The sequence below is a fragment of the Eublepharis macularius genome, chromosome 14 (genome assembly GCF_028583425.1).
Source record: "Eublepharis macularius isolate TG4126 chromosome 14, MPM_Emac_v1.0, whole genome shotgun sequence".
In the NCBI taxonomy this organism is placed as follows: domain Eukaryota; kingdom Metazoa; phylum Chordata; class Lepidosauria; order Squamata; family Eublepharidae; genus Eublepharis; species Eublepharis macularius.
The window spans coordinates 35,998,461-36,022,681 of record NC_072803.1 but is presented as its reverse complement, the minus strand read 5'-3'; the positions used below and the strand labels follow the sequence as shown (position 1 = coordinate 36,022,681).

Sequence of the window (24,221 nt, the reverse complement as noted above, 5' to 3'; positions counted from 1 at the left end):
GCTTGGATGGAAAGAGACACAGTACAACAACCCTGTGTTGTAGTCTAAGGTGATACTGTACCTAGGAACATCTGCAACACTTTCCGCCCGGACCTGTGTGTATGTTAAAGAGCGGTTAGATATGCTGCGGAATAAATATGCTCGACCACTTTCTGCTGGACACCCACACACAGGCAAACAAAATCTAGTTAGACCGTTCCAAATTCGTCCGCGCGAATTGAAACCACGGCATAATTTTCCCGCTCTGGACGAACTCCAAGCCAACCAGAATCTATGAGTCGCGCATCATAATGCCCTATCTCTTGGCTTCTGGCCCGAACACGAATTGAATCGGTAGCCGTAGGCGCTGTTGCCGCCCCGTTCATTCGAAGTCTCTGATTGGACGGCGTCCGCGATGCTTCCTGGGACTTGTAGTTCGCTAGCTCTGGTTCTCTGGCTGAGCCAAAGGTGGTGTGCTGAGTCTGCAGGGAGAGACCTACAGGAGCTGCTTGGCAGGTAACGCAGCTGCGAGGAAAAGGGAGGGGGCGCGCGCCCCTTTGGCCTTAGCCACAGTCAGTTCCCAGTTCCTCGTTTGCCGTTCCATATTCTTTAACCACTTTGAACGACTCCAATTCATGCATCCTCAGACGCTGGGGACTCTGCATTGCAAGGTGACACACAACGGGGACCAGGAATCCCAGCGAGCTGCTTTGCTCACAACCGTAAAATAAGCAGGTGGGGACAGCTGCACTCCCCGATAAGCTTTGGGCCATGACAATTAATACAGCCTCGGTCTCTGGCACCTTTCTATGGTGTTCCCAGAAGTGCCCCACTTTGAAGCGCTTGTCCCAAAGACCCAAGTACATTTTTATGTCACCATTCTTGCAATGAGCTCAGGTGGTATATATGGTTCTCCTTTTCTTATTTTATCCTCACAACAACCCTGTGAGGTTGGTTAGGCTACTTGTGTGAAACTGGCCCAAGGTTACTCAGCAGGCAGGAATCTGTGGTCACCACTTTTTCAGGGTTTGGAGAAAATTGGTGTGATGCAGTAGAGCATTAAGAGTATTGGACTTGGACCAGGGTCCAAATCCTCGGGAAGGTTGCTGAGCATGTGGCCTTGGGCCTGCTTTAGAAGAAAGTAATTATAAATACATGATTGCTAAATAAATAAAGCAACATTTGGCTGACACCTTTTTGGGGAGGGGTCTGTTTCTTGGTAGAAAGTTACACAAAATGTAGAGAAGTACCAGAAAAATCCTTGCTCCCCTCATCACTTTATCTCTCTGCCTTTTCTGCTACATTTCTGCATTTGAAAAATATTCTTTAAAACCATAACTAAATCAGATCGCTCTCTATTTAGGGTACTGAGAAATTCTCCAAAACAATTTCTGCTGGAAACCCCACAGTGTCACTGTGGACCTGTGAATTCCTGGGACTTTTTTTGTGCTTGCTACACTTAATTTCCATTCTTGGCAGCTCAGCTTTCCTGCCTTTCTCTTGGCACTCCAGTCTGTTGTTAATCTGAGAGATACCTTAGCAATATGGAGTGGAGTCCAGTCAAATCTCAGCATGCTTCTTTTGCCTCTTCTGTCTTAAATTCTCCCCACCACTACCCCATTGCAGGGTCCAGATCCTGATACATTAATTCCAGTCCTTGCTTTCTCTATCTTACAGTGCTCAAGCGTGCACATACATCACTCAGTGACTCTTGGATGAATGTGCAAACTGTCTGTAATGCAGGCCAAATTAGACTAAATCAAATCTGATGGCCTTTCCCATCTGTCTAAGCATCTGTAGGTAACTGCCATGGTGGAGAAGAATTTGGATCAGGACCTCAGATCTGGCGAGATGGGGACTGAACCCTTCCTGCCACACACACGCACGCACACACACACACACGCCCTTTTGTCGATATAAACTTGCTCCAGTAGAAAAGTATACATTTCCCCAGTATATTTCTTATATTAGGACAAACCTAGCACCACCACACCAGCTGCTTATTAAAGACATTTGAAGAAATGGGAGATCTGTCAATGTATTTCTAATGTCTCATTTGGCCCTGAAAAACTTTGTATTTGAGGGTAATGTAAGGAGTTACCGTACTTTGTCTACGATCCTAAGCAGTACCTAGGGAGTAAGCCCCATTGAACTCAGTGGGATTTACTTCCAAGTTTCTGTACTTAGGAGAGGGAGGTTTTTTAGTGTCCAAAGCGTCTCCACTCTTGCTGTAATCCTTGGGCCTGGTTCACACTTACAGCTGATGAGACACTAAATCAGTATTTGGAGTTCAGGATGGAAAGCTTGTCTGATGTGAGATTAAATCAATCTTATAGTGCAGTCCTATGCAGGATTACTCTAGTCTAAGTCCATCAGTTTCAATGGGTTTAGGAATGCAATATTGAATTAAAATGCATACAATTTATTGAGTATCAATTTATTAAATATGCACACGTCCCTGTATGAACAACACAATTTATTTTGTTTGTTTTTTATAGTCTGCCTTTCTCACTGAGACTCAGGGCAGATGACAGAGTGTGTTACAAGGGTAAATGGGCCCTGGAAGGGTATATGGATGCAAGCTGAGGACCCCTAGTGGCATTGGCAGAGCCATGGGAGCCACTCGGTTCAGTCTTGTGCAGGTGTAAACTTGTGCATTGTTGCAGTCTGTGCAGCCACCCATGGGGGCCAATTTGAGACCTAGCCAGAGGCAGCACAGGAGAAGGTGACTGGTAAACCTGTGTGGCCCTGCCATCAAAATTGCTCCCGGCCAGGAGCCATTCAGCTTGGTTTTCTTCTGCACCATTTGAACATCCCACTTTGTGGATCGCAGCAGCAAGCAGTATCCTCAGAGCTGCATCCCCTCCTTTTCTAGGAAGGCATCTGTGAGTTATAGTTCTTATCTATTCAAAACAGTTGACACTTTTTAAAAAATGTATCTTCCAGTTAATCAAGGCACCCATTTAGTCAATCTAACAAATTGGTTAAATACCGCAATCCTTTCTTAATAAAACAACACCTCCATGCTCATAGAGAACTAGACATTCAGGAGAAAAATCCTAGCTGTCCCTCTCTCAAATATTCTAATGTTGAATTGTGGTGTGGACTAAGCCTTAAAACATCTCTGTTAGGTTGGCCAGCTTTATCACTCCCATGTTGCTGCACCATCCCAGGGGCTTCCTGGCTCCCAGTGCACATTTTTAACTATCTGCGATGGCTGTTCCATATGTGCAGGCTGTGGTCAAGAGATGGATTATGTGAGAGTTCATTTTCATTCTTCTTTACTTTCAGTCTTGCCTCGTTATTGGTACTGCCATTCTCGGCTTGGTCTTCCTATGCACTCTGGACCCTTCAGCCTGTGACTCTGCTTTACATTTCTACCGTATGTTTGCATGGTCTTTTAATGTGAACCCTACTGTAGGAGACACATTGATAGAGGTTGTGTATATCCTGTGTAAGATCTGTGACAAATAAGTGCTGAAAATTCCATAGTAATTCACTTAGGGATGGGGGAGGAACCTGTAAACTGCTTCGTTACAATACCCTGCCAAAAATATTCAAGGCAGGACAGGTGTCCTGCTGTCTGTGTCCAGCAAATAGCAGCTCATGGGTCTGTGCCATTGGTTCTTAGCTGTGACTGTCTTGGCAAAGGACAAAGAGGCTCTCTCTTTGGTGTGGGTGATTCTTGGCTTCTGTTTCAGCAGTAGAAGTCATTTCAGTCTGTTTCTATTGCTTACTGCTGGTTCTGGTAAGGCAAAGGGGAAACTGCTAATTTTTACATTAGCAGATTGAAAGACAAGGAAATGTACTAGGGGACAGAGTTGATGGGAAACTAACTTGGGTGGTATTGCCTACTGGTTGATGGTCTTGCTTTTTCTTGTTTCACATAGTCTGTTCCTGATCTCTGTACCCCCAGCCCCCTTCCAACGGCTTGCTTTTCCTCTTTCCCTGTAGATTTTGATGTGGGTCCTGTTGCAGAGAGCCCTTCCAGTAGGCGTCAGGTTGGGCTGTGCAGTGCCAGGGAGGAAGAACTGTCAGAAGCTGGGATCCAGAGGGGTTTCCCATGAGTGTGGGGCCATGAGGCTGGTCCAGTTCCAAGTCAAGGGATCAGCAGCCACACCCCGGATTGGGCTAGAAGAGAAGGATGGAGGCAACGTGATCGACCTGAACGCTTTTGATCCATCTCTGCCTAGGACTATGAGGGCATTCCTGGAGGAAGGAGATGTGGCATTTGCTGTCGCTAAGAGGTATGTGGGAGTCTGCAGGTACACCAAGGAGCTGCTGGATGGCACAGAGGAGGGCAGAATAAAATAAGACAATGAACACTGCCAAAAACTCTTTTGGCTTGCTGCCCCTTATAACTGGAGCCCCTTTCAGAACTCCTTCATTGTCCCTCCCCCCTTTCTTCCTTTAGATGCCTTCTCAAAAGTCAACTGATCTGGGAATCCATTGACTTAATCCTCCCAAGTGAAGCAGAAATACATGTAGCTGCATTTGTTCATATGTATGTCCTTGTTACAGCAACCCCTTTTCTTCCTCCCTCTGTCTGCTGTTGACATTTAGATAGTAAACTCCTTGGAGCAGCCAAGGACTTCTTTCCTCCCACCTTAAAATTATTCTGCAGAGATACCAAGTGCATCAGGCAGTACATTCTCTGTGTTCTTCTTCTGCCTTTGGAGACCTTGTAGCTCAGTATTGAACATCTGCTGGACATGCAGCAGGTTCCAGGTTCAGTTCCTGGCATCTCCAGTTACAAAGATCTTGCAGTAGGTGATGTGACAGACCTCAGCCTGAGGCCCTGGAGAGCCACTGCCAGTCTGAGTAGACAAGACTGACCTTGATGGACCAGGGATCTGTTTCAGTATAAGGCAGCTTCATGTATTCATTGGACAATGTCCACATATTATGAAGCATTTCTCTGGAGTAGGCTTGCCAGTCCTCCTGGCAGCAAGTACTGTTGTTCAGAGCAGTGACAGTGAAAAATAAAATTGGAAAAAAGTCACTATGTCACTTCTGGGTACAACCTGGAAGTGACGAAGGGTAGCTTTAGGAATTGGTAGAAACTCTGTGGTTTCACCATAGAATTTCCAGATGCCTAGAACTACCCATTATCATTTCCAATTTGTATCCAGAAGTGACATTGCCAGCGCCCCCCCCCCCCCACACACACACTCATCCCTTTCCCCAGCCTTCCTGCCAGTTGCCCGACTTAGCCTGGTGATCCTACTATGGAGTCAAAAGAACTAGAGACTGGCAGTTTAAAAAAATATTTTTATTTGAAAACAATTATGCCATGTTCTCCTTTAAAAATGCCTGAAGTGGCTCAAAAAGCTTCAAAGTACTTAGGATACCAAATGAATCCTATAAACAGATACCTCAGGCCACACAGCTGTACATTGTACCGACAGCCCTGGGCACGAGGCTTGTTTTTTACTGAAAGAAGCCAGATGATGCAGGGAGCTGTTTTATAAATGCTGTTGAAGGACAGCCAACTTTTTTTGTTAGTCTGTTTCTGTGTCTTGAATAGCAACACACCCACAGAAATTCAGCAGGTGGGGATTTTCATTTTAAATGTGCGCTGGGAAGAGCTTCAGCTGCTAAAAGTCTACCACTTGGGCTGTGGATAAAGTCATGGTCCATGAACTGGATCAGAAATGTTATAATGGGAACTTTGGAGCAGCCTTCAGGTTTTCCAAAAAAAGGATCTCAGCTACTTGTGAAGGAATTCAACAGGTTTATATACATTATACAACTTGGGCCTAGACGCCCTAACTGCAGCCACTTCAGCAGTCATCTTAACAACTACAACACTACAACTTCATGTTCCCAGACACCACCAAGGGGCAGGTGGCCTCTCTTCCAAAAACCAACTCTTTCTTAACTGTATCATCCTTTCTAATTCTTTAACCACAGGGAAAATAAGTTGGCAACTCTAATTCTGGTCAGGCTATTTATGAATTCTAGTAGTTTGATTATAATATTATTTAGAATTTACTTCATGTCCATTACCTCAGTGATCCAGTACTGTAAGGTAGATACATATTAAGTCCATATTACAGATGGAGGTCTGAGGCTGAGAGAGAGACTTCTCAAGTGAGTTTATGGCTGAGATGCAGACTGAAGTCCTTCTGGCTAGAAAAAGCAGTTTTCAGAGTGCTGGAAGCAATTTTAGATGTTTTGCTTCCTGTAGCTTACATACCAGTTTTGTGCATCCCAAACACATTTTATGTGTTTTAGATTAATTTCAAAAAATAAAAAAACACTTCAGAACCAGCAATGAAAATGGGATGAGTGTACATAGCATGAGGAGTGATCCCTCTCTTATGCCACTTAAAAATGATGTCTGTCTCTGGTCTTGAGCTCTAAAGCATGACGTTGCTAAAGGTCCTCTTAGAAGATTTTCATGGCTCCCTCTTCTCTCTTTTTACAGAGCACAAGAGTCTGGCCAACATGTCCTGCCCCGTGCTGATGTGTCCCTCTTGGCTCCCATAACTAACCCTGACAAAGTGATCTGTGTGGGAATGAACTATGTGGACCACTGCTTGGAGCAGAACGTGAAAATCCCCAAGGAGCCCATCATATTCAGCAAGTTCCCCAGCTCCATTGTGGGACCCTACGATGAGATCATCCTCCCACCAGAGAGCAACGTAAATAATAACAACAACATAATAACATTCGATTTATACACTGCCCTTCAGGACAACTTAATGCCTACTCAGAGCGGTTTACAAAGTATGCCATTATTACCCCCACAACAAAACACCCTGTGAGGTGGGTGGGGCTGAGAGAGCTCAGAGAGCTGTGACTGGCCCAAGGTCACCCAGCTGGCTTCAAGGGGAGGTGTGGGGAATCAAACCTGGCTCTCTAGATTAGAGTCCCGCACTCTTAACCACTACACCAAACTGGCTCTCCACTCATGTTCCAGGTTGTTTCCCCTAGTAGGGCTCTTTTCTCAAGGAAGCAGGAAGTAGCCTACCTGTTGAAAGTTCAGGCCAGGACAACTACCTGAAGGATGGCCCTGGTCTGAAAGCAAAGAGTCAGATCCCCTGTATCTGGCTTCTTGGGTATGCAGAATTATTTGTACCCTGCACTCCTACAAAAGAGCTTTAATCTAAAAAATAAGGTTTCTGGACATTACAGTAGGTAGCATGGATGGCAAGGGTTTAAATTTCAGGCACCAGAAAGGAATTTCTAGGAGTCAGGATACGCTAGTGTTTTGTTCAGCTACTGGCCCCTCTGCCTGTGGCTGCCAGCCCCTGCCCGTGTGACCCAAGTCTATGGATCCTTCCATCTTCTGCTCATTGATAATTTGCTGAACAGCATAAGACCCAGGGGAACAAGGGCAGAAACAAGAACTGCCAGCATATGGACACATACTTGGCTCTGCGTATTGTACTCCGGTGGCAAATTTTTCCTAGTGTACAGAATTTGGAGAGTTATAATTGTTGAGCACCAAAAGTGAATTTCAGCCTTACCTTTTTTCTTCCTCTAGAAAGTGGACTGGGAAGTGGAGCTGGCCTTTGTCATTGGGAAGAAAGGAAAACACATCCAGGTAGTCTCATCAAAACATGCTGTCATTTTTGTTTTGATTTGGCCTCAGTGTCTTTGGCAAGGTTAAAAACAATTGGATCTAAGTATAATACTCATTACTATAATTAATGCAGCATAATTAATGTTCATAGTACTTGGAAATACTTCATAATTTTAAAAAAAAACGTTCTCTGCCCCAAGGAGCTTACCTTCTAAATTCTGATTGCAGGGAGGACAATCAAGTGAGTATAGGGAGAGATCAAAAGCAATGAAGTGCAGACAGGAAAGGCAAGGGCAGGAAGGGAGGAATGAGAACAAAGGTGGAAACGTAGGCCTAGGCTGTGTTTCTTAGTGCCAGCTGAGCTTCTAAGTGCCGCCCCCACCCGCCCCAGGTCTCAGACTCCCCAGAACTGGAGGCCCTGCCAGGCACCTGCTTGAGAGAGAAGCCGTGTTTATTATGCACATCTGTCTTCCCCAGGAGCCGGATGCCCTGAGCCACGTTGCAGGGTTCACCGTTGCCCACGATGTGAGTGCCAGAGACTGGCAGATGGAGAAGAATGGGAAGCAGTGGCTTCTGGGGAAAACGTTTGACACCTTCTGCCCTCTGGGACCAGCTCTGGTCACCAAGAACTCCGTGTCAGGTGTGGAAACAGCAAGCCCTTTTGTCTCCCCGTTTGCCATGCTTGTGGAGAACTCAAGACTGCCTCAGGGCAGCTTTCTTAGCCAGCTGCGACAGAAGAACAACCAGCATCCTTTTAGGCAGCTTGTGGGCTTGCCAAGACTAAGGCACCAAGCTGTTCCCGCTTTCCCTAGCCCACCTGCTCCCATCCCTGTTGTTGGGCATCATCTTCTGTTTCCTCCTAGGGTCCACCAATCCTGGCCACCCTTGTCCTGTTGCACATGATGTACAGGCATCTTGTGGTTTGAGTGCTGTGGAAATGTTCTACAGCAGAAGTGCTCTCCTGAGAGGGAAGCCATCTGGGTCCTGTACAGTAGCCGAGTATCAGCTGTATGCACATGTTTATGGCACGCAAAATCTGGTTAAGTCCCCAGCTGGCCCAGTTTCTCCAAAGAGTGAGTCTGTTACAGACAAGGGGCAATACAGGTACCTCCATGCAGCATGGACCTCTAGGCTGGGCACTTAAGGCAAAGTAGTCTTCGTTTGGAGAACGGGGGACCCTTCCGTGGTACAATACATGGATACTGTCCACTCATCTCCCTTAAGAGCAGTTTTTCATGACCCTTTTCATGGACAGATTCCCAATCCAGCAAGAGATGTGTGTGAATAAGCAGCTTTCTATGCCACACTATTATACTGCCCTAGCCATACTGTGATGATACTCAGTTTATTGAAATGGCTGGGTGCAGGATGTTTGTCAGTTGTTACACACAACTAGTTGCTTGTGACTACAGATGCATCAGGGCCAGAGACACCACTTCTGTGTGGGAAATACATAGTTCATGGGATCTTCCTGGGACAAATGTTTTGGGCCACAGGAGATAAACTGGCACACATCTGTGCAGTGGCAAATGCCCATTACTGACTTGAACAGGATTTTGCAGATGCTCTAACTCTGCAACCATGCTGTGCAAGCACAGGAATTGGCAGCAAGCACAGCATTTGAGAATCTCAACTTCCTTTTATAATAAAAAGTGCGCACAAGCCTGAAAGTGATCGGGGCCAAATTTGCTAACCTCCCTGCTGTGCTCAGATTATCTGGCTCTTGTTTTGCATGGCTCCTTCCTCTGAAGAGCAGTCAAAGCGTTGCAAAGGAAGTAGGACTGCAATGTTTAGTTAATTAATTGGCAAGATTGATTAGTTTAAAAGATTAATAAGCAGCAGATATATTTTAATATGTTAAGTATTTCTTAGCACAAGTATGAAAAAAATACCGACAGACTCCACTATAGAACGGGCACTCCCCCCTTTCTCTCATCCGCTCATGTAACCAGTGTTAATGTAATTTAAATAATTGAGATAGGTCATTAAATTTCAGCATTTCTGCCAGTTGAATTAATTTCTTGCAGCATTGTTTGGGGGAAAGTGCAGTGATTTCCTAGCTTTGGACTACTGATCTATGCTGATCAGAAGGTACCCAGCCCTTACATGCAGAGCTCTTCCCCTCTTGCTTGGTTCTGCGTATTCTCTGACCCCCTCACATTATTTCTTTCTGTCTAGACCCCCACAACCTGGGGATCCGCTGCAGAGTGAACGGGGAGCTTGTCCAGAACAGCAGCACCAACCAGATGATCTTCAAAACAGAGGCACTCATCGCGTGGGTCTCCAAGTAAGTGCTGCCTCGTCCTTGTCTCTTTAATCATAGGTTTATATAAAGCACTCCGCAGTCCAGACTGCTGGTAAAACCTGTAACTTGCATTGTAATTTCAGGCCATTTTTAAGGGCATGATTGTCAGTATGCTGAAAATTTATTGGGGAGGGTGTGGTTTCATTGTCACACCCTTAAAAATCCTTAACCCCAAATTAAAACATTATTCCCTATAGGCAGAAGACTAGCCTCTGAGGCTATGTCTGCCTCAGGGCCTCCCACACAGCTGTTCAAACTTGAAAGAGCCATTATTTTCAGTGGAGGTAGATCTTACCTCTTAAGTTTAAAGGCCAGGTCTCATAGAAAATAATGGCCCTTTACAGTTTAAAGGGGCCATGTGCCATGAAATACTTGACACTGTGGTGTGGTTCCTTTCTCCTTCTCTACTTCTACACCTCCCTAAAACCATAACACTCTCCAAATTCCAGGAAATAAATCATTTTGGCTATCCCTGAGCCAACCCAGAACAGCTACTGTTTTGGCTGAGGTATGTCCAAATGCATAGCCCAAAAAGATGACCTCAACTTACCATCATTCTGCAGCTATGCATCTTGACAACCAGGTGCTGCATTTTTTTGGGTGACAACGTATCATCATACCATTCTATGAAAATCATGATGTTAACTATTTTTGTTTGCCATTAAAGATTTGGTATACATTGTCTCTTGATAGGGTCTGTTTTCCCTTTCCAAAAACTGGCCTGACAACAGCCTTGTCTTTGCACATCCTTCTAAAATTCTCAGTATGTCAAACACTCACATTTGAACTGTTCCTTATTACTGTTTGCCAAAATGGTTGTGCAGCATCCAAGCTATGACGGCTTAGAACAAGCCAGTGCAAGTTGACCCTGCCCCTACTCCAGTTTGGTATCCATTTCTAAAGACCTTCTGCACTGTGTTGTTCTTGGCAGGTTTGTTACCCTGTACCCAGGAGATATTTTCCTCACAGGGACACCTCCTGGTGTCGGAGTTTTCCGGAAGCCTCCAGTGTTCCTGAAGGCAAGTCCTATTCTCAGTCGAGCATGGGCGACATTAGCGTGTTGAGAATCTTTAGTTCCTCTGCTCAGGCAACTTCAAGTGTTTACTACTTCTCTATAATATTTTTATATTCATAGACTGCTTTTATCAGTCGAGGACACGGATGTATTTTTGGCCTTGTTCTTCTCCTAAAAGATGAACTACTTTGGCCTGAGCTATAAAAGTAAAAAGTTGCGGGGGGCAGTATCTGCTACCACGATAAACATTACTCTGTGGTTTACAAAGAGGAAATAGTGGCCTAAGTGGGATACAAAAGCTGCAAGGAGTATCATCCGTCCCAAATCTCTCCTCAGCTACCCATTTACTTTCCCAAACTGTCTCTCCTTCCCAGTCAGTTGCAAAATGGGAATAACCACCTCCATGCAGGTTTGCCATAAGGAAAATAGTGTTAAAGGGCTCTGAACACTTCTTGGGGTGTGGGTTAGGGAATGGCAGCCACTCACAGTCCAAGTGAGGAAGAGACCCGTTTTCCAGCCTGCCTTCGGATAGCTGTTCCAAGAGGCTGGTGGGAGTTAGGAAGCTGCTAGAGCTCCTTCTGTCTGTTCAACTGTCCCTGGACCGTTCTCCGGCACTGCTTGGAACAGCATGTCCACCAAGTGGCAAACAAGGGTGGAGAGGAGCGCTCAGTGCACAGAGAGGCTTCTTCTTGTGCCTTTGCTAAACGAAGTGACTGGTAAGCCTAAGCCCGTTTCCCAAGAAGGCCGTCCTGTTTTTTTCCTCAACTTGAAAGCTAACAAGTACCAAATGATCTGGCAGCACCTTTAATAGAGGGGTACATGTTTTGTGTTCAAACTGAAATGCCACATTAACACTCTTGAAATAAGCATTACCATTTAGGGAAGAACTGTTTTGGGTTCTGACCACCTATGATTTATTTCCTAAGAGTGTGTATTCTGCTGGTGGAGAGGTGGACCACAGCAAATGCTCTTACCATGTCTTTCTTTTGTGATGTAACTTTTTCATACCCTTGAAAGTGCATGCTTAGGATGCGTTGAAAACTGCTCAAGTATTGTTTTAAGTGGGAGACCACACGATCTTTGGCATGGGGGGTGGGGGCATAGTAGTAGTAGGAAGATTATGTAAGCCTATTGGCTTTGGCTAACCCTGCTGTAAAAAGTTTTCTGTATGTGCTACCACCCTCAAGGGGACTAACCTAATTCTCCTGTACTGCAGAAAGGAGATGAAGTACAGTGCGAGATTGATGAACTGGGAACCATCCACAACAAGGTGGCCTGAGGGCTGCTCAGCAGATGGTCGGTAGCTTCTCTTCCTCAACAGCTGCAGCTACAATTCTTAAATGCCTTAATACTAATTTCAAATCAGGACCACAGACAAAGGAAATTTTAAAACAAAGTTCCTAACTGATTGATTGCCTCTTTGGGAACTACTCATAGGCCTAGAGCCGAGGAGACAGCCAACTACAGCTCAAGGCTCAGTCAAGAGTTTTTGGACACTTCTGTGTTTAGAAGAGATTAAAGAGAGTACATGTAAAGGTGTGTATGTATGATTCATGATGGACCTGCTTCTCCCAGGGAGGACTCTTCAGTTCTGGAGACCTGAAAGCTATGCTGGGATTCCATACGTGCATATGTTAATTGCTTCAAGGCAAAGAAACAAAGCTGGGAGACAGGCAGGAAAGAGGGTATGTTGGGCCGTCTGAAGTTTTACAATTTTACAGATTGATCTGGTTGACTTTGCACAGGTTCGATATCACTAGCCTGGCCCTCAACCACACAAACAGTTGATCTTCCCCTCCTTCTTTAGCAGTGTTTTTTCCCTAGTAACTTCAGCCTGTGTTCTTTGTGGCCCCATTATAAATGCAGATGGTGGAATTTCAAAGTATTTCATCCCCAGTGATTGTACAATGCCTACTTTTTTAATGTAGATGTTAAAAATTTTTATCCATGCCGGGTGCAATTTTTGACTTTGAGGAGGGAACAAGCAGGTGGTCAAGTCTACAAAGATCCAGACGTGTCACCATTTGAGCTCTTTAACAAGACTAGTCAGAAAACTCCATCACTAACACATTTTCTTCAGTAATGACCTTTACTCAAGCTCTCTACAGTCTGCCAACTACTCAACTCTGGGGTTTTCAAAAGTAGTCATACAAGACAGGCATCAAAAACAAAGAGGAGGGAGAAGGCAGGAAGTTGCTGCCTCACTCTAGGCCAGGCAGGCTGACCTCTGCTTGAGCAAAGGAAAAAGGAACTAGCACGCTGATTGCCAGATAAACTGCTCGATGAATTTTCCCAGTTTCTCTTGGTTCTCTTTGGCAATGAAGGTCTCAGAGAGGTGGAGAATGGGTTCCCTTTGCCCTGGCAGTTCACGCAGTACCTGGAACAGATCACACAAAAAGGTCAGTACTCATACACCCTGCAACAGACTGGCAAAAGCACATCTTAATGGAAGTAGAAATTCCCACCCAGCCTCACATGCATCAGCTAGCAAAGTGGAGGATAAATGGGGGAAATTTGCTGTCCCGTAGCATCAGCCCCATCACGGGCACAAAATGGGGTAGATGATGCCACAGCAAGGTTATTGCTTTCAGCAGCCATGTGACAGCCTTTTGTAACCTGGTGTCTCCCATGAAAAAAATACGCTGCTTCCGAATATGGTGAATGATAAACCTGGACCACCTGTGGATCCATTCAGAATTTAAAAAGCAATAAATAAAGGAAAGCCAGTTGGAAAGCCAACGTTTACTTGCTTGCCAGATGCAACTGCATAAGCTCGCCTCAAAGGGATAAGTGGCAAGCAGGTATATATTATTCTTTTCCAGAGGCTGAAGCTAATGAACAGAGCTGAGGGTCTATAAAATTTGGAAAACGCATTTTCCCTTCAGGAAGCAGAGATTGTGAGATTTTCTATGGTGATGCAGAGATAACTTTTACCCCATTCCTAGTCTGCTTTTCTTGTCAAGACTCAAGGCAGATTACCCACTTCCAGTCTGATGAAACATTTAAATAGCACTTAATATGTGCAAGTCTTCAAAGCCACATTTTAACTGCGTGGGATTATTTGTGATCATTAGGCTCTGCTGGATTTTAAAACTGTAAAAATGCATCCAGACTGGAATGGGGTGGGGGGGGGGCACTTTGCACAACTCATTTACTACACTGAGGTCCAACCAGGTAGTTGCATTGCAAGTGCTATCCCACAGGGTTGCTTGCATGCTTCAGCACAGATCAAGGGTGCTATCGGGTGTATCAAAGGTCCCCCCGGGAGATGGTGGAGAGGCTGGATTTGAACCCACATCTTTTAATTCAACACTGATCAGATAAGCTGCACTATCAGAACGATAGGCCCTTTAAACTACAGGGAAGGGAAGGAAGTAGTACTGAAATCCAAAACTGCCTATGCCTTTTTATCATTGCTAGGAGGACTAGGAAATCAGTCTCTTAAATCACACACAGGGATTCTTGGAGATTTGAGGAGGTGAGGTTAAGGAAATACTCTGACACAAGCATCTGAAAAGGGCAATTTAGGCCCATTCTGAAACAGGAATCTGGAGTGAAATGGAATTAACTAATGAATTAATAATAAGCATCTGAACCCTGCTTTTAGTGTCCAAAGCATACATCATTCTTAAAACAGTCCTGTATTATACTCATAATGAAAATGGGGGGAACTGAGGCTGAAGAAGGCAAGCCACTCTTAATGCTACTTAGTGATTATTTTAGGCAGAGATGAGATTTCAATCTACATCATTTGGATCTCAGTGCATCCTTTTAGGTCCACACAATATCAAGCATGCAAAATGAGAAATAGAGGGAAGGAAACATTAACAGCAGGTGGCTTCAAGAACATGGCTTTCAACAGCTGATAGTACCAGTGTGTCAGGAAAACAGCAGAGGGGAAGGACTCTTACCCCCAGCTCCTTATAGATGGAGATAGAGACAGCAGCCAGAGACTTGTTGGCACAGTCTAAAAAGAAGAAATCAGTTTTTAAAAAATTAGATGGAGGGAAGAGAGAAGAGGGTCTAGCTTTTTAGATCCAGAGGAGTTAGCCATGTTAGTCTGTAGTAGCAAAATCAAAAAGAGTCCAGTAGCACCTTTAAGACTAACCAACTTTACTGTAGCATAAGCTTTCGAGAATCACAGTTCTCTTCATCAGATGCATCTGACGAAGAGAACTGTGATTCTCGACAGCTTATGCTACCATAAAGTTGGTTAGTCTTAAAAGTGCTACTGGACTCTTCTATTTAGCTTTTTAGAGGAATCTTGTAGCAACAAGCGGGGCGGGGGAGGTGGAACTGCTGTGAAGCACAAGGTGGGTACTGTTGGTTGGCCTACACTCCTTATCTAGACCCAGGGAGTTAGTCATAGTACTGCCAACACAGCACCAGTTACATCGCCAACACTAGATCAAGATTCAGTTGCTATACTTTAAGGAAAACTGGAAATACTCAGCTGAACAGGAAAAAAAGGATGGAGATTTCTAAACATATTGAAGAGGATGGAAAGTTCAAGAAATTGGGCAAGTTTTGCTATGAGAAAAGATTGTTAATGGTGTGGTGGGAGGGGGTGAGCAACTTGATAAAATCTTGTTATTTAAAGCAAACAGCTGCAGTTTTCAACAGACAACAGCAAGAGAATTATTTTTAAAGAGCAGTAGGTATTATAATACAGAGCAAGATCCTTATCTGTGGATAGGGGTGGTGGGGTTTTGTTCCAAATTATTTAGACTACATCAACTTTACCGACAAAATTGGTTTTACTGTAGTAGTTTTGTGAGGACTATGTTAGAGACTATTCTGCCTGACGAACTACAATTCCCATAATACCCTAAACAAAATTCTGACAGTTCTACTGGTTCTATTTAGATTTCCACTATAGCTGTGAATAGGACAACCAAGTAATTTCTGTAAACATTTCTATTTTGCACCTCTCAACCAAAATTGGCTTTTCAGGTAGTTAATGTAAGGCCAGAAAAAAAAATTAGGATGAGATTTTATTTTGTTTTAATTTGTTAGCTACCTTGGTGGCCCTATGAGGGCATAAAGGCAGGGTAAAAATCTTGAAAATAAATAAATAAAAAGAATGTGACCATGCAAAAGTACTTATAAAGCAGACAGTTAAAAATGTTCAGAAGTCTTAATATATGCAAAAATCTCAAAAGGATTTTAAAACAGCACTGTTCTACAGTATCTTAAAATGTTTTAAAATGTCAATCGGCATGTATAACATAGTTTAGAAAGAGATAAAAAAATGAGGAAATGGCATCTTCTAGTGGCAACATACTTGTGAACAAAACAAGTTACTACTTATTTAGCAAAATGCCTGGGAGACTGTGTTTCATGTTGGTGCAAAAGATAAGGCTCAGTGTCAGGTAAATGGATATGGGAGAGTATGCCACAGCCAGGGGGCACCACAACTGAGAAGGCCCTATCCCTTGCAGGACCTCCAATGAAGATGTCAACTGGTGGGCAAGTTTACAGTGCAGCAGAGAATCTTTTGTTTATTGCACGTTAAAACAAAAACATTCCAAGCCATTCTACAGAGACAAACAAGACGACTCTGCCTCATTGAAGGCACTTTTTGCTCACGTGCACATGAAACATTCATATTGCTGGGGGGTGGGGGCTCATCCCACTGCTGCCCAACCAAGAATTCCATGCAACTCAAAAGCGTTATCCTCTGGACAATTCTATCATCATCCTCTCATAATAGTCTTCTCATCTCTGGGACAGGGGAGCAAGGCAGCCAAGAGAACCAGGATCAAATGGCAACATTTTAAATGAATCAAATCTGATACGAGCTGCCCATAACCTTCTCCAAGTTGCACCCTTCTCATGCCTGCTGACTTACCAAAAGAACAGTCTTCATTTGCCTTCCTCACCAAGAACTTCTGCAGCTTTTCCATGTACTGAGACTCTGGGGAAGTGGGGGGAAAGCATATGCAGTTAGAAATGCACCTGGGATAAGCACCAGGCCAGCCCCTCTGATGTCATTAACAGGGAAGGGGGTCTGACATAACTGATAACAACAACAACAACAACAACAACATTCAATTTACATAACGCCCTTCAGGACAACTTAATGCCCACTCAGAGCAGTTTCCAAAGCATATTATCATCATCCCTGGAGGACGCTTCGATCTAATGATAAACAGCTGCAATTGGTCCCTGGCCCCAGGGAGGCCTGTTTAGTGTCGACCAGAGCTGGGCCGGGGCCTTTTTGGTCCTGGCTCCAACCTGGTGGAACGCTCTGTCTAAAGAGATCAAGGCCCGGCCGGATTTGCTATCCTTCCGCCGGGCCTGTGAGACGGAGCTGTTCCGCCAGGCATATGGTTGACGCTTGGGCCTCCCTGACAGCCACCTAGAGATAGTTGCCCCTACAAAGGGTATCTACCACCTGCCTTTGCCATATATTTCTGTAGATGGTTGGGTGGTGCTTGCTGGTGAAATCTGCTGCCATATGTTTTAAAAACGTATGTTTTATCAGTTTCAACGGTATTGTATTTTATATTATTGTATTAATTGGAATCCGCCCTGAGCCTGCTGATGTGGGGAGGGCGGAATACAAATCGAATAAAATAAAAATAAATCCCCACAACAATCACCCTGTGAAGTGGGTGGGGCTGAGACAGCTCTGGAAGAGAGCTGTGACTGACCCAAGGTCACCCAAGCTGGCTTCAAGCGGGAGTGGGGAATCAAACCCAGTTCTCCAGATTAGAGTCTGTTGCTCTTAACCACTACACCAAACTGGCTCTATGGGCAAAAACGAGGAAGACGATTACCACACAACCCTGCCCATTTATAAAATGCAAGTCGCTGGCTTGTGCAGTCTAAATTTTCTTTGGGCCACGTAGAGAGTGAAGAGGGCAGTCAATCTATGCTTGATTTTGCTAATCGAAATCAACTCCCTGCTTTGCTATTAGCATTTTAAAGAAAGAAACATGACCCCAATGAGAGCTGAGGCTGCAAGACCCTGCAATGTACATTTACTAGAGGAACAGAGAAGCATGGTCTTCAATTGTCCCCCTCCCTCCAGCAAAGGTCACACTAGGTCAACATTTAAATACAAAACAACAGCAGAACATCTCAAAGGAGGAGAAAACAGACTATATTTTTCTTTCCTTTGAAAATAAACCACATACAGCCCTGTAACTACAAGATAGTTTGCCAATAAGCAAACACCTGAATAGCAACCATAAAAGTTCCAAAACACTCCAGGGCATAATTAAGACAAAATAGGATACACCATGTAAGAAGATAAAACTGTGAACCAGCACCATATACAAAAATGACTGGAAATGTACAATACAAAACTCCTACAGGCACAATCCAACCACATATTGTATTCAACAGGAGAATGGAGAACAGCTGATGGCTATATGTACACTCCAGAACAGGCCATCCCTGAGGAACTGCTTGTCTGATACCACTACATCTCCCTACAATGGACAGCGGCAGTTCCTTGTGGGGTGTGTTCCGGGCTGTGCTCTCGCTTCTCAAAGGCCAACAAAGCACCTTAATAAACCAATTCCACATGAATTGAGTACACGTCCTATAATACACAGGAATTCCACAGCAGATAAGCTGATATGCAGAAAGTGTTTGCCCAAAGATAGAAAGTTTACTCTAAGGATCCAATGGGAAACTATAGTCTATAATCTGTTTCAGCAGTGCCTTTCCATGGTACAACATGCAACACCTTTGCTAAAACAATCAATTAGGGGTGTGCACGTCAAAAAAATTCAGATTAAATTTTGGATCCAGATTGCAGGGGGTATGCTTTTCATTGTCTCAAATTTCCAGGGATTTCCTTATCATTTTGAGATTCTTTTTCAATTCCTAAAAAATGGCGACTATTTCGGCAATCCCCCCCCCCCCAAGAGACAACAGGATCAGGAGAGAGGGAAGGAGGGTCTCACCAAACAGCTGTTTGGTGGTAGATCCCTCCCTTTAAATTTTGAAGGGCCATTATTTTCTATAGGAAAACCTGGCTTTGCTACCATCCACAAGAAATAATGGCTCCATTATCTCCTATGGGTGGTAGAACTAGCCTCTCAAGCCAAGCTCACCCAATCAACTGTTAGTCTCCAGTCTCTTTAAATTTTAAATGGTCATTGTTTTCTATCAGGCTAGACCCGGCCTCTGCTTTCAGAAGCCAGATCTTTCTACAGAAAATACTGATCCTGGAGATAAATGCTACCCAAACAGCCGTTTCGCAGACCAGCTTCCCCTCTCTCGGCACCTGTAACACTCCCGAAATTCTGGGAGATAAACGTCATTACTCCTGGAATTTGGGAGTGTTTTGGGTCATTTTGGATATCCCCAAGCTGACACAGAACAGCTACTTTCCAGTCTATTTTCTGCTTGGGTATAACTTGAGCGCCCCATGGCGCAGAGTGGTAAAGCTGCAATACTGCAACCCAAGCTCTACTCATGAACCTGATGGAAGCTGGGTTCAGGTCACTGGCTCAAGGTTGACTCAGCCTTCCATCCTTCTGAGGACGATAAAATGAGTACCCAGTTTCCTGGGGGTAAAGTGTAGATGACTGGGGAAGGCAATGGAAAACCACCTTGTGAAAAGTCTGCCAAGAAAACGTCATGATGCGACGTTCCCCATGGGTCAGTAATGATTTGGTGCTTGGAACGGGAACTACCTTTACCTACCTTTTATAACTTGAGTGCACATCCCTAGAATCAATAGTGAAGCACAGCAGGAGGACAACACAAATAGCAGCTATCCTTCATAGCAATCTCATAAACAAACTGAAATACACCCAAATGCATGTACTTATGAAATATTCAGGAGGAAGTTCAGACACTTACATAGATGGCTTACAGGTACATAAGCATTAACCAAGCTACTTAAAGGATACATCTTTTTTGAGCTAAAAAAGTTATTTTTAGAGCAAAGTTTCTCCAAGCACTGGTTTCATTTGTTTATGTTTTGTAAATTATTTTGGGTCCCCATTGAGAACAGTGGGGTAAAAATCACCTTCTCATAAACCATTAACGTTGCAAGAGGGGAGCGTGGCAACAGGAAGCATACCTGCCTGGGGGCGCTCTAACTCCCCGAGGAACCCCACAGCAATCCTCAAGGTCTTCAGTAAGGGGCCCAGAAGGCAGCAAAGAAACACAAAGACATCCATGCAGTGTTCCAGGTGGCTTATCTGGAGCACGGGAAGAAGAAAGGACAAGGGTCAGGCACAAAATGTTTCCCATGAGAACTCCAAAGAGAAAGACTCCCAACAGCTGGAAATTTACATTAACAGTGGATCGCCAGAACTTATGCTGCACAGCCATTCTGTGAGTGACTTTGGTTTCTGGTCATCAAATATGATTACATTGCTCCCTCAGCTTTCTATCTGACATGCCAAACAAAGCAAAAAGGCTTCTCAACAGTTCTTGTGGGTTCATGAAAACACACACATACACGAAAAAAAAGTAGACGAATGCAGATAAACGTCTTGAATATGAAGTGCCACTTTTCAGCCAGGTAGGAAAAAACAGCCATTGAAAACAGGGCAAGTTTTGCACTTCCCTAGAGGAAACTGTGTCCATCGAGCAAGACAGCCCTGAAGAAGCACCCCTGTGCCCAGGAGATGGCAGTGCGTTTCCAGAAGTTTGGAACGGCAAGCTAAGGGAAGAGCCAGACAGAAGTCTCCGGCAGTGCAACCAGCAAGAGAGAAGCTCGTGGGGCTCATCCCCAGCCCCAGCCCGCTAATTACAGAGAATGTTGCTCCCCTTTCAGAAGTACAAGAGAAAGGTTTTAGAGCTGCAGCCCACACAGCTGGCATTTGAAGAGACAGGTTGTGAACTTAGAATGTGTCATGTGAGTACCGAGAAACAAAAGAAGCAGGAATTTATATGGTAATTGGATGTTCCCTTTTACAATGGGAATAGGGAAGGGGAAGGAGTGAAGCTTCCTTCCCACGTCAAGCCAGACTTAGGGGGAGGGTGTAGCAATTCCCCTCAGAATCGGCGATCGCAGGGAAGCATGACACCCCAGCAGCTAATTCCTCCCCACACCATCCCCAGCAGGATACCCAGGGGCATCTTTTTCCTTGGGAAGCACATCTGGTGGAGGTGGATGTCTGAGGTCCCTACTCCCAAATTCCCTACCCTCAGGGAGTGCTGACTCTTAAAAGCTCAGACCCTGGAAATCTAGTTGATCCTTACAAGGTGCTACTGGACCCAAATCATGCTCTTCTACTACAGACCACCACAGCTACACACCCGAAACCACCTCAAAACGTGACTGCTGAACAGAGGCATAGACAAGACAGTAAACTGCCTGGGAACGGCAGGCCTGAGTCCGATGAGTTCATAGTGAAAAGACATATGCAACAGTCAATACCTCCTCACACCCAGGACTTGCCTTGCACTTTTAACATTTCTAAGCCCTGCTGTTTCTCTGTGCATGCCCTACTAACAGTTCTCCTTCCTTCTCACCAATGCCCCCCCGCCCTGCACCGAAACAGCTTGCCACCTGCAATTTGTTACGACGGGAGAGACACAAGTTACGAAGCCCTTGTGAATGGAAAGAGGTTTGAAAGGGATTAGGGCAGGCTGTACAAGATCTCCAGGGATTATGATTCAGAGTCCTAGATCAATCTCCTTGCTCCTCCTCTTTAGGAACATGACATACAGAATTACGCAAAACAGCCAACTGTGAACATCTGCACATTGCAGTCAGGCCATAGAATTCAGTTTCCTGGAAACAGAGATATTATTACTAATTTTCAAGCCCCAGGGCCTTTCATGCCTCAAGAAAGTCCCCTGTTACTGGAGTAGGGAGGGAAAGAGCGATTAGCTGCTGAGATCAAGGAAAATCCCCCAAGAGTCAAGGGAGTTCTGGGAAGGGCCCCGTTCAGAACAGTTTCCCAGTACTTTGAAGCACTGCTTTGCAGCCTCTTCATTGTAGTCACTGTCACTGTCTTCAAAGTCATCTGTGCTCTTCCACAGCAGCTTCTTGGTGAAGTTCTTCCGTGCTGTGTCACACACCAAGCGGTCACTGGGCACCTGCATACAGGAGAGAAGGCGAGACAAAACAGGTTTCGCTTACCGTAACTGTTGTTCATCTAGGTCTTCCGTGCAGGCACACATGGGACTGCGCACGCGCAGGCCTGCCGATATCGGAGATTTTTATAGCTCAAGCCCACCAGGGGGCGCTCTCGCCTTCCACCGCGCATGCGCGGCCATTTTCCCGCCTAAATGGACTATAGAAGGCGGAGCGCCCCACACATACCCTCAGTTCCCCTTTCGCCGCCGTACAACCATCAAATTTCACCATACAGCGGGGAAGGAGGGAGGGCATGTGTGCCTGCACGGAAGACCTAGATGAACAACAGTTACGGTAAGCGAAACCTGTTTTTCATCCACGGTCTTCCTGTGCAGTCCCACATGGGAGATTATAAAGCTTAATACCTGGGCGGAGGTACCACAGTCAAGTCACTCAAAAATAGAATGCAACACTGCAGTGCCCACTGCAGTCTCCTTCTGGTCCAGGACGTCCAGCGCATAATGCTTGATAAAGGTATCCGCTGAAGCCCACGTCGCCGCTCTACAGATGTCATGCAGAGGAACACCTCTCAGCAAAGCCGCAGACGACGCCAAGGACCTAGTGGAATGGGCATGCACCTTCAAAGGACAAGGTAAACGGGCAGAATCATAACATGTTAAAACTGTTTGAACAACCCATCTCGCAATGGACTGAGATGTCGCTTTCTTTCCCCTCTTTTGTCCTGCAAAGCAGACAAACAAATTAGAATCCAAACGAAAAGGCTTGGTACGATCCAAATAAAAGAGAAGAGCCCTGCGCACGTCCAACGAATGGAGGGCCCTCTCCGCATCCGAAGACTGCATCGGGAAAAAAACAGGTAAGGCAATGTCCTGAGACATATGAAACTGAGACACCACTTTAGGTAAAAAGTCAACTTTAGTCCGTAAGACCACCTTGTCTGCATGAAACTTCAAATAGGGGGGTTCTGACGAAAGCGCAGCCAGTTCCCCCACCCGCCTGGCTGAAGTGATCGCCACCAAGAAGGCCACCTTCAAAGAAAGGTAGCGTAAAGGACAGGTAGCCATAGGTTCAAAAGGTTTAGACATCAATCTAGTCAAGACTAGCGGTAAAGACCACTGAGGGACAATAGCTCGAACCGGGGGGTACAAATTATTCAGTCCCCGGAGAAACAATTTCGAAGTGTAGTGGGAGAACACTGATTTCTTGTCTATAGGAGGATGGAACGCCGAAATCACTGCCAAATATACCTTAACAGAACTATTGGCCAAACCCCTCAATTTAACCTCCCAAAGGAATTCCAAAATCTCAGGCAAGGAGGAAGAAAAAGGGTCCAGATTCCGGCTTTGACACCACCCAGAAAAACGCTCCCATTTCAACGCATAGGACTGCCTTGTAGAAAGGCGTCTAGCATTCAACAAAACACGAGCTACAGCTTCAGAAAACCCCGATTGTGACTTATCAGCCACGCTGTCAGTTTGAGTCGTTGAATGTCGTGATGCCAAACCCCCTCCCAGGACAGAAGGTCCGGAACGAGTGGCAACCTGACCGACTGCATTTGCAGGCGAAGGAGAGTGTGAAACCAAGGCTGTCTCGGCCAAAAAGGGGCTATCAGTATGACCGTCGCCCCCTCCCCTTGAATCTTGCTCAGAACCCTGGCCAACAGGGGGAATGGGGGAAATGCATAGCACAGAGGACCCGACCACTCGACTTGAAATGCATCCCCATCGGACCCGGGGCCTAGACCCCCTCTGGAACAATAGCGATGGGCCTTGCGATTGTCCAGTGTGGCAAAGAGGTCCAGTTCCGGGAAACCCCACATCGAGAAGATCGGAACGAGGTACTTGTCTCGAAGAGACCACTCGTGAACATCCCGGTGTAGTCTGCTCAGTTGATCTGCCTGGAGATTCTCCACCCCTGGGATGTGTACCGCTCTCAGCCATACCGAGTTCCGTATGGCCCAAGTCCACAGCTTCATCGCCTCGGTACAAAGGGTCGCCGATGCCGTGCCACCCTGTTTGTTGACATAAAACATTGCAGTCGTGTTGTCCGTCAACACTTGTACTGACTTGTTGCGCACGGTATCTGAAAAGGAGATCAGTGCATTTGAAATAGCCCGGAGTTCAAGGAGATTAATATGTTCCGAGCGTTCGGCCTGAGACCATGTGCCGTGAGCATAAACACCCTCACAATGAGCTCCCCAACCCAACAGGGAAGCATCAGTGGTCACAGACAAGTGAGTTTGGCGGTAGCCAAATTCCACACCCTTAAAGAGATTCGCATCTGCAAGCCACCATTCTAACGAGGCCACCACCCGCCTAGGAACTGACAATCGTTTGTTCTGGGAATCAGAATTAGGCGAAAAACTGGAATT

The 24,221-nt window shown here is 45.3% G+C and overlaps 2 protein-coding genes across 3 annotated transcripts in view; one reads left to right on the top strand and one right to left on the bottom strand.

Moving 5' to 3' along the window:
• Positions 1-413: 413 nt before the first annotated feature.
• LOC129342237 (fumarylacetoacetate hydrolase domain-containing protein 2) lies at positions 414-12,727 on the top strand. 2 transcript variants are annotated; one of them, XM_054997904.1, is made up of 9 exons: positions 430-495; positions 3,271-3,361; positions 3,934-4,226; positions 6,410-6,626; positions 7,472-7,531; positions 7,988-8,150; positions 9,689-9,797; positions 10,747-10,834; positions 12,047-12,727. In XM_054997904.1, the coding sequence occupies exons 3-9, from the start codon at positions 3,940-3,942 to the stop codon at positions 12,107-12,109; spliced, it is 987 nt and encodes a 328-aa protein (XP_054853879.1). In that variant the 5' UTR covers positions 430-495; positions 3,271-3,361; positions 3,934-3,939; the 3' UTR covers positions 12,110-12,727. The 2 variants fall into 2 exon arrangements, with proteins under 2 accessions (XP_054853880.1, XP_054853879.1); XM_054997905.1 differs by lacking the exon at positions 3,271-3,361 and having other exon boundaries at positions 414-495.
• A 235-nt stretch (positions 12,728-12,962) lies between these two features.
• GPAT2 (glycerol-3-phosphate acyltransferase 2, mitochondrial) overlaps positions 12,963-24,221 on the bottom strand; it is a 61,791-nt gene continuing 50,532 nt past the window's right edge. Inside the window, exons 16-20 of the mRNA XM_054998205.1 lie at positions 21,718-21,849; positions 19,877-19,997; positions 16,682-16,747; positions 14,742-14,797; positions 12,963-13,207 (exon numbers count right to left, since the gene is read on the bottom strand). Of these exons, the coding sequence (XP_054854180.1) occupies positions 13,082-13,207; positions 14,742-14,797; positions 16,682-16,747; positions 19,877-19,997; positions 21,718-21,849 (501 nt within the window). The 3' untranslated portion in view covers positions 12,963-13,081. The remainder of the gene's footprint in view (positions 13,208-14,741; positions 14,798-16,681; positions 16,748-19,876; positions 19,998-21,717; positions 21,850-24,221) is intronic.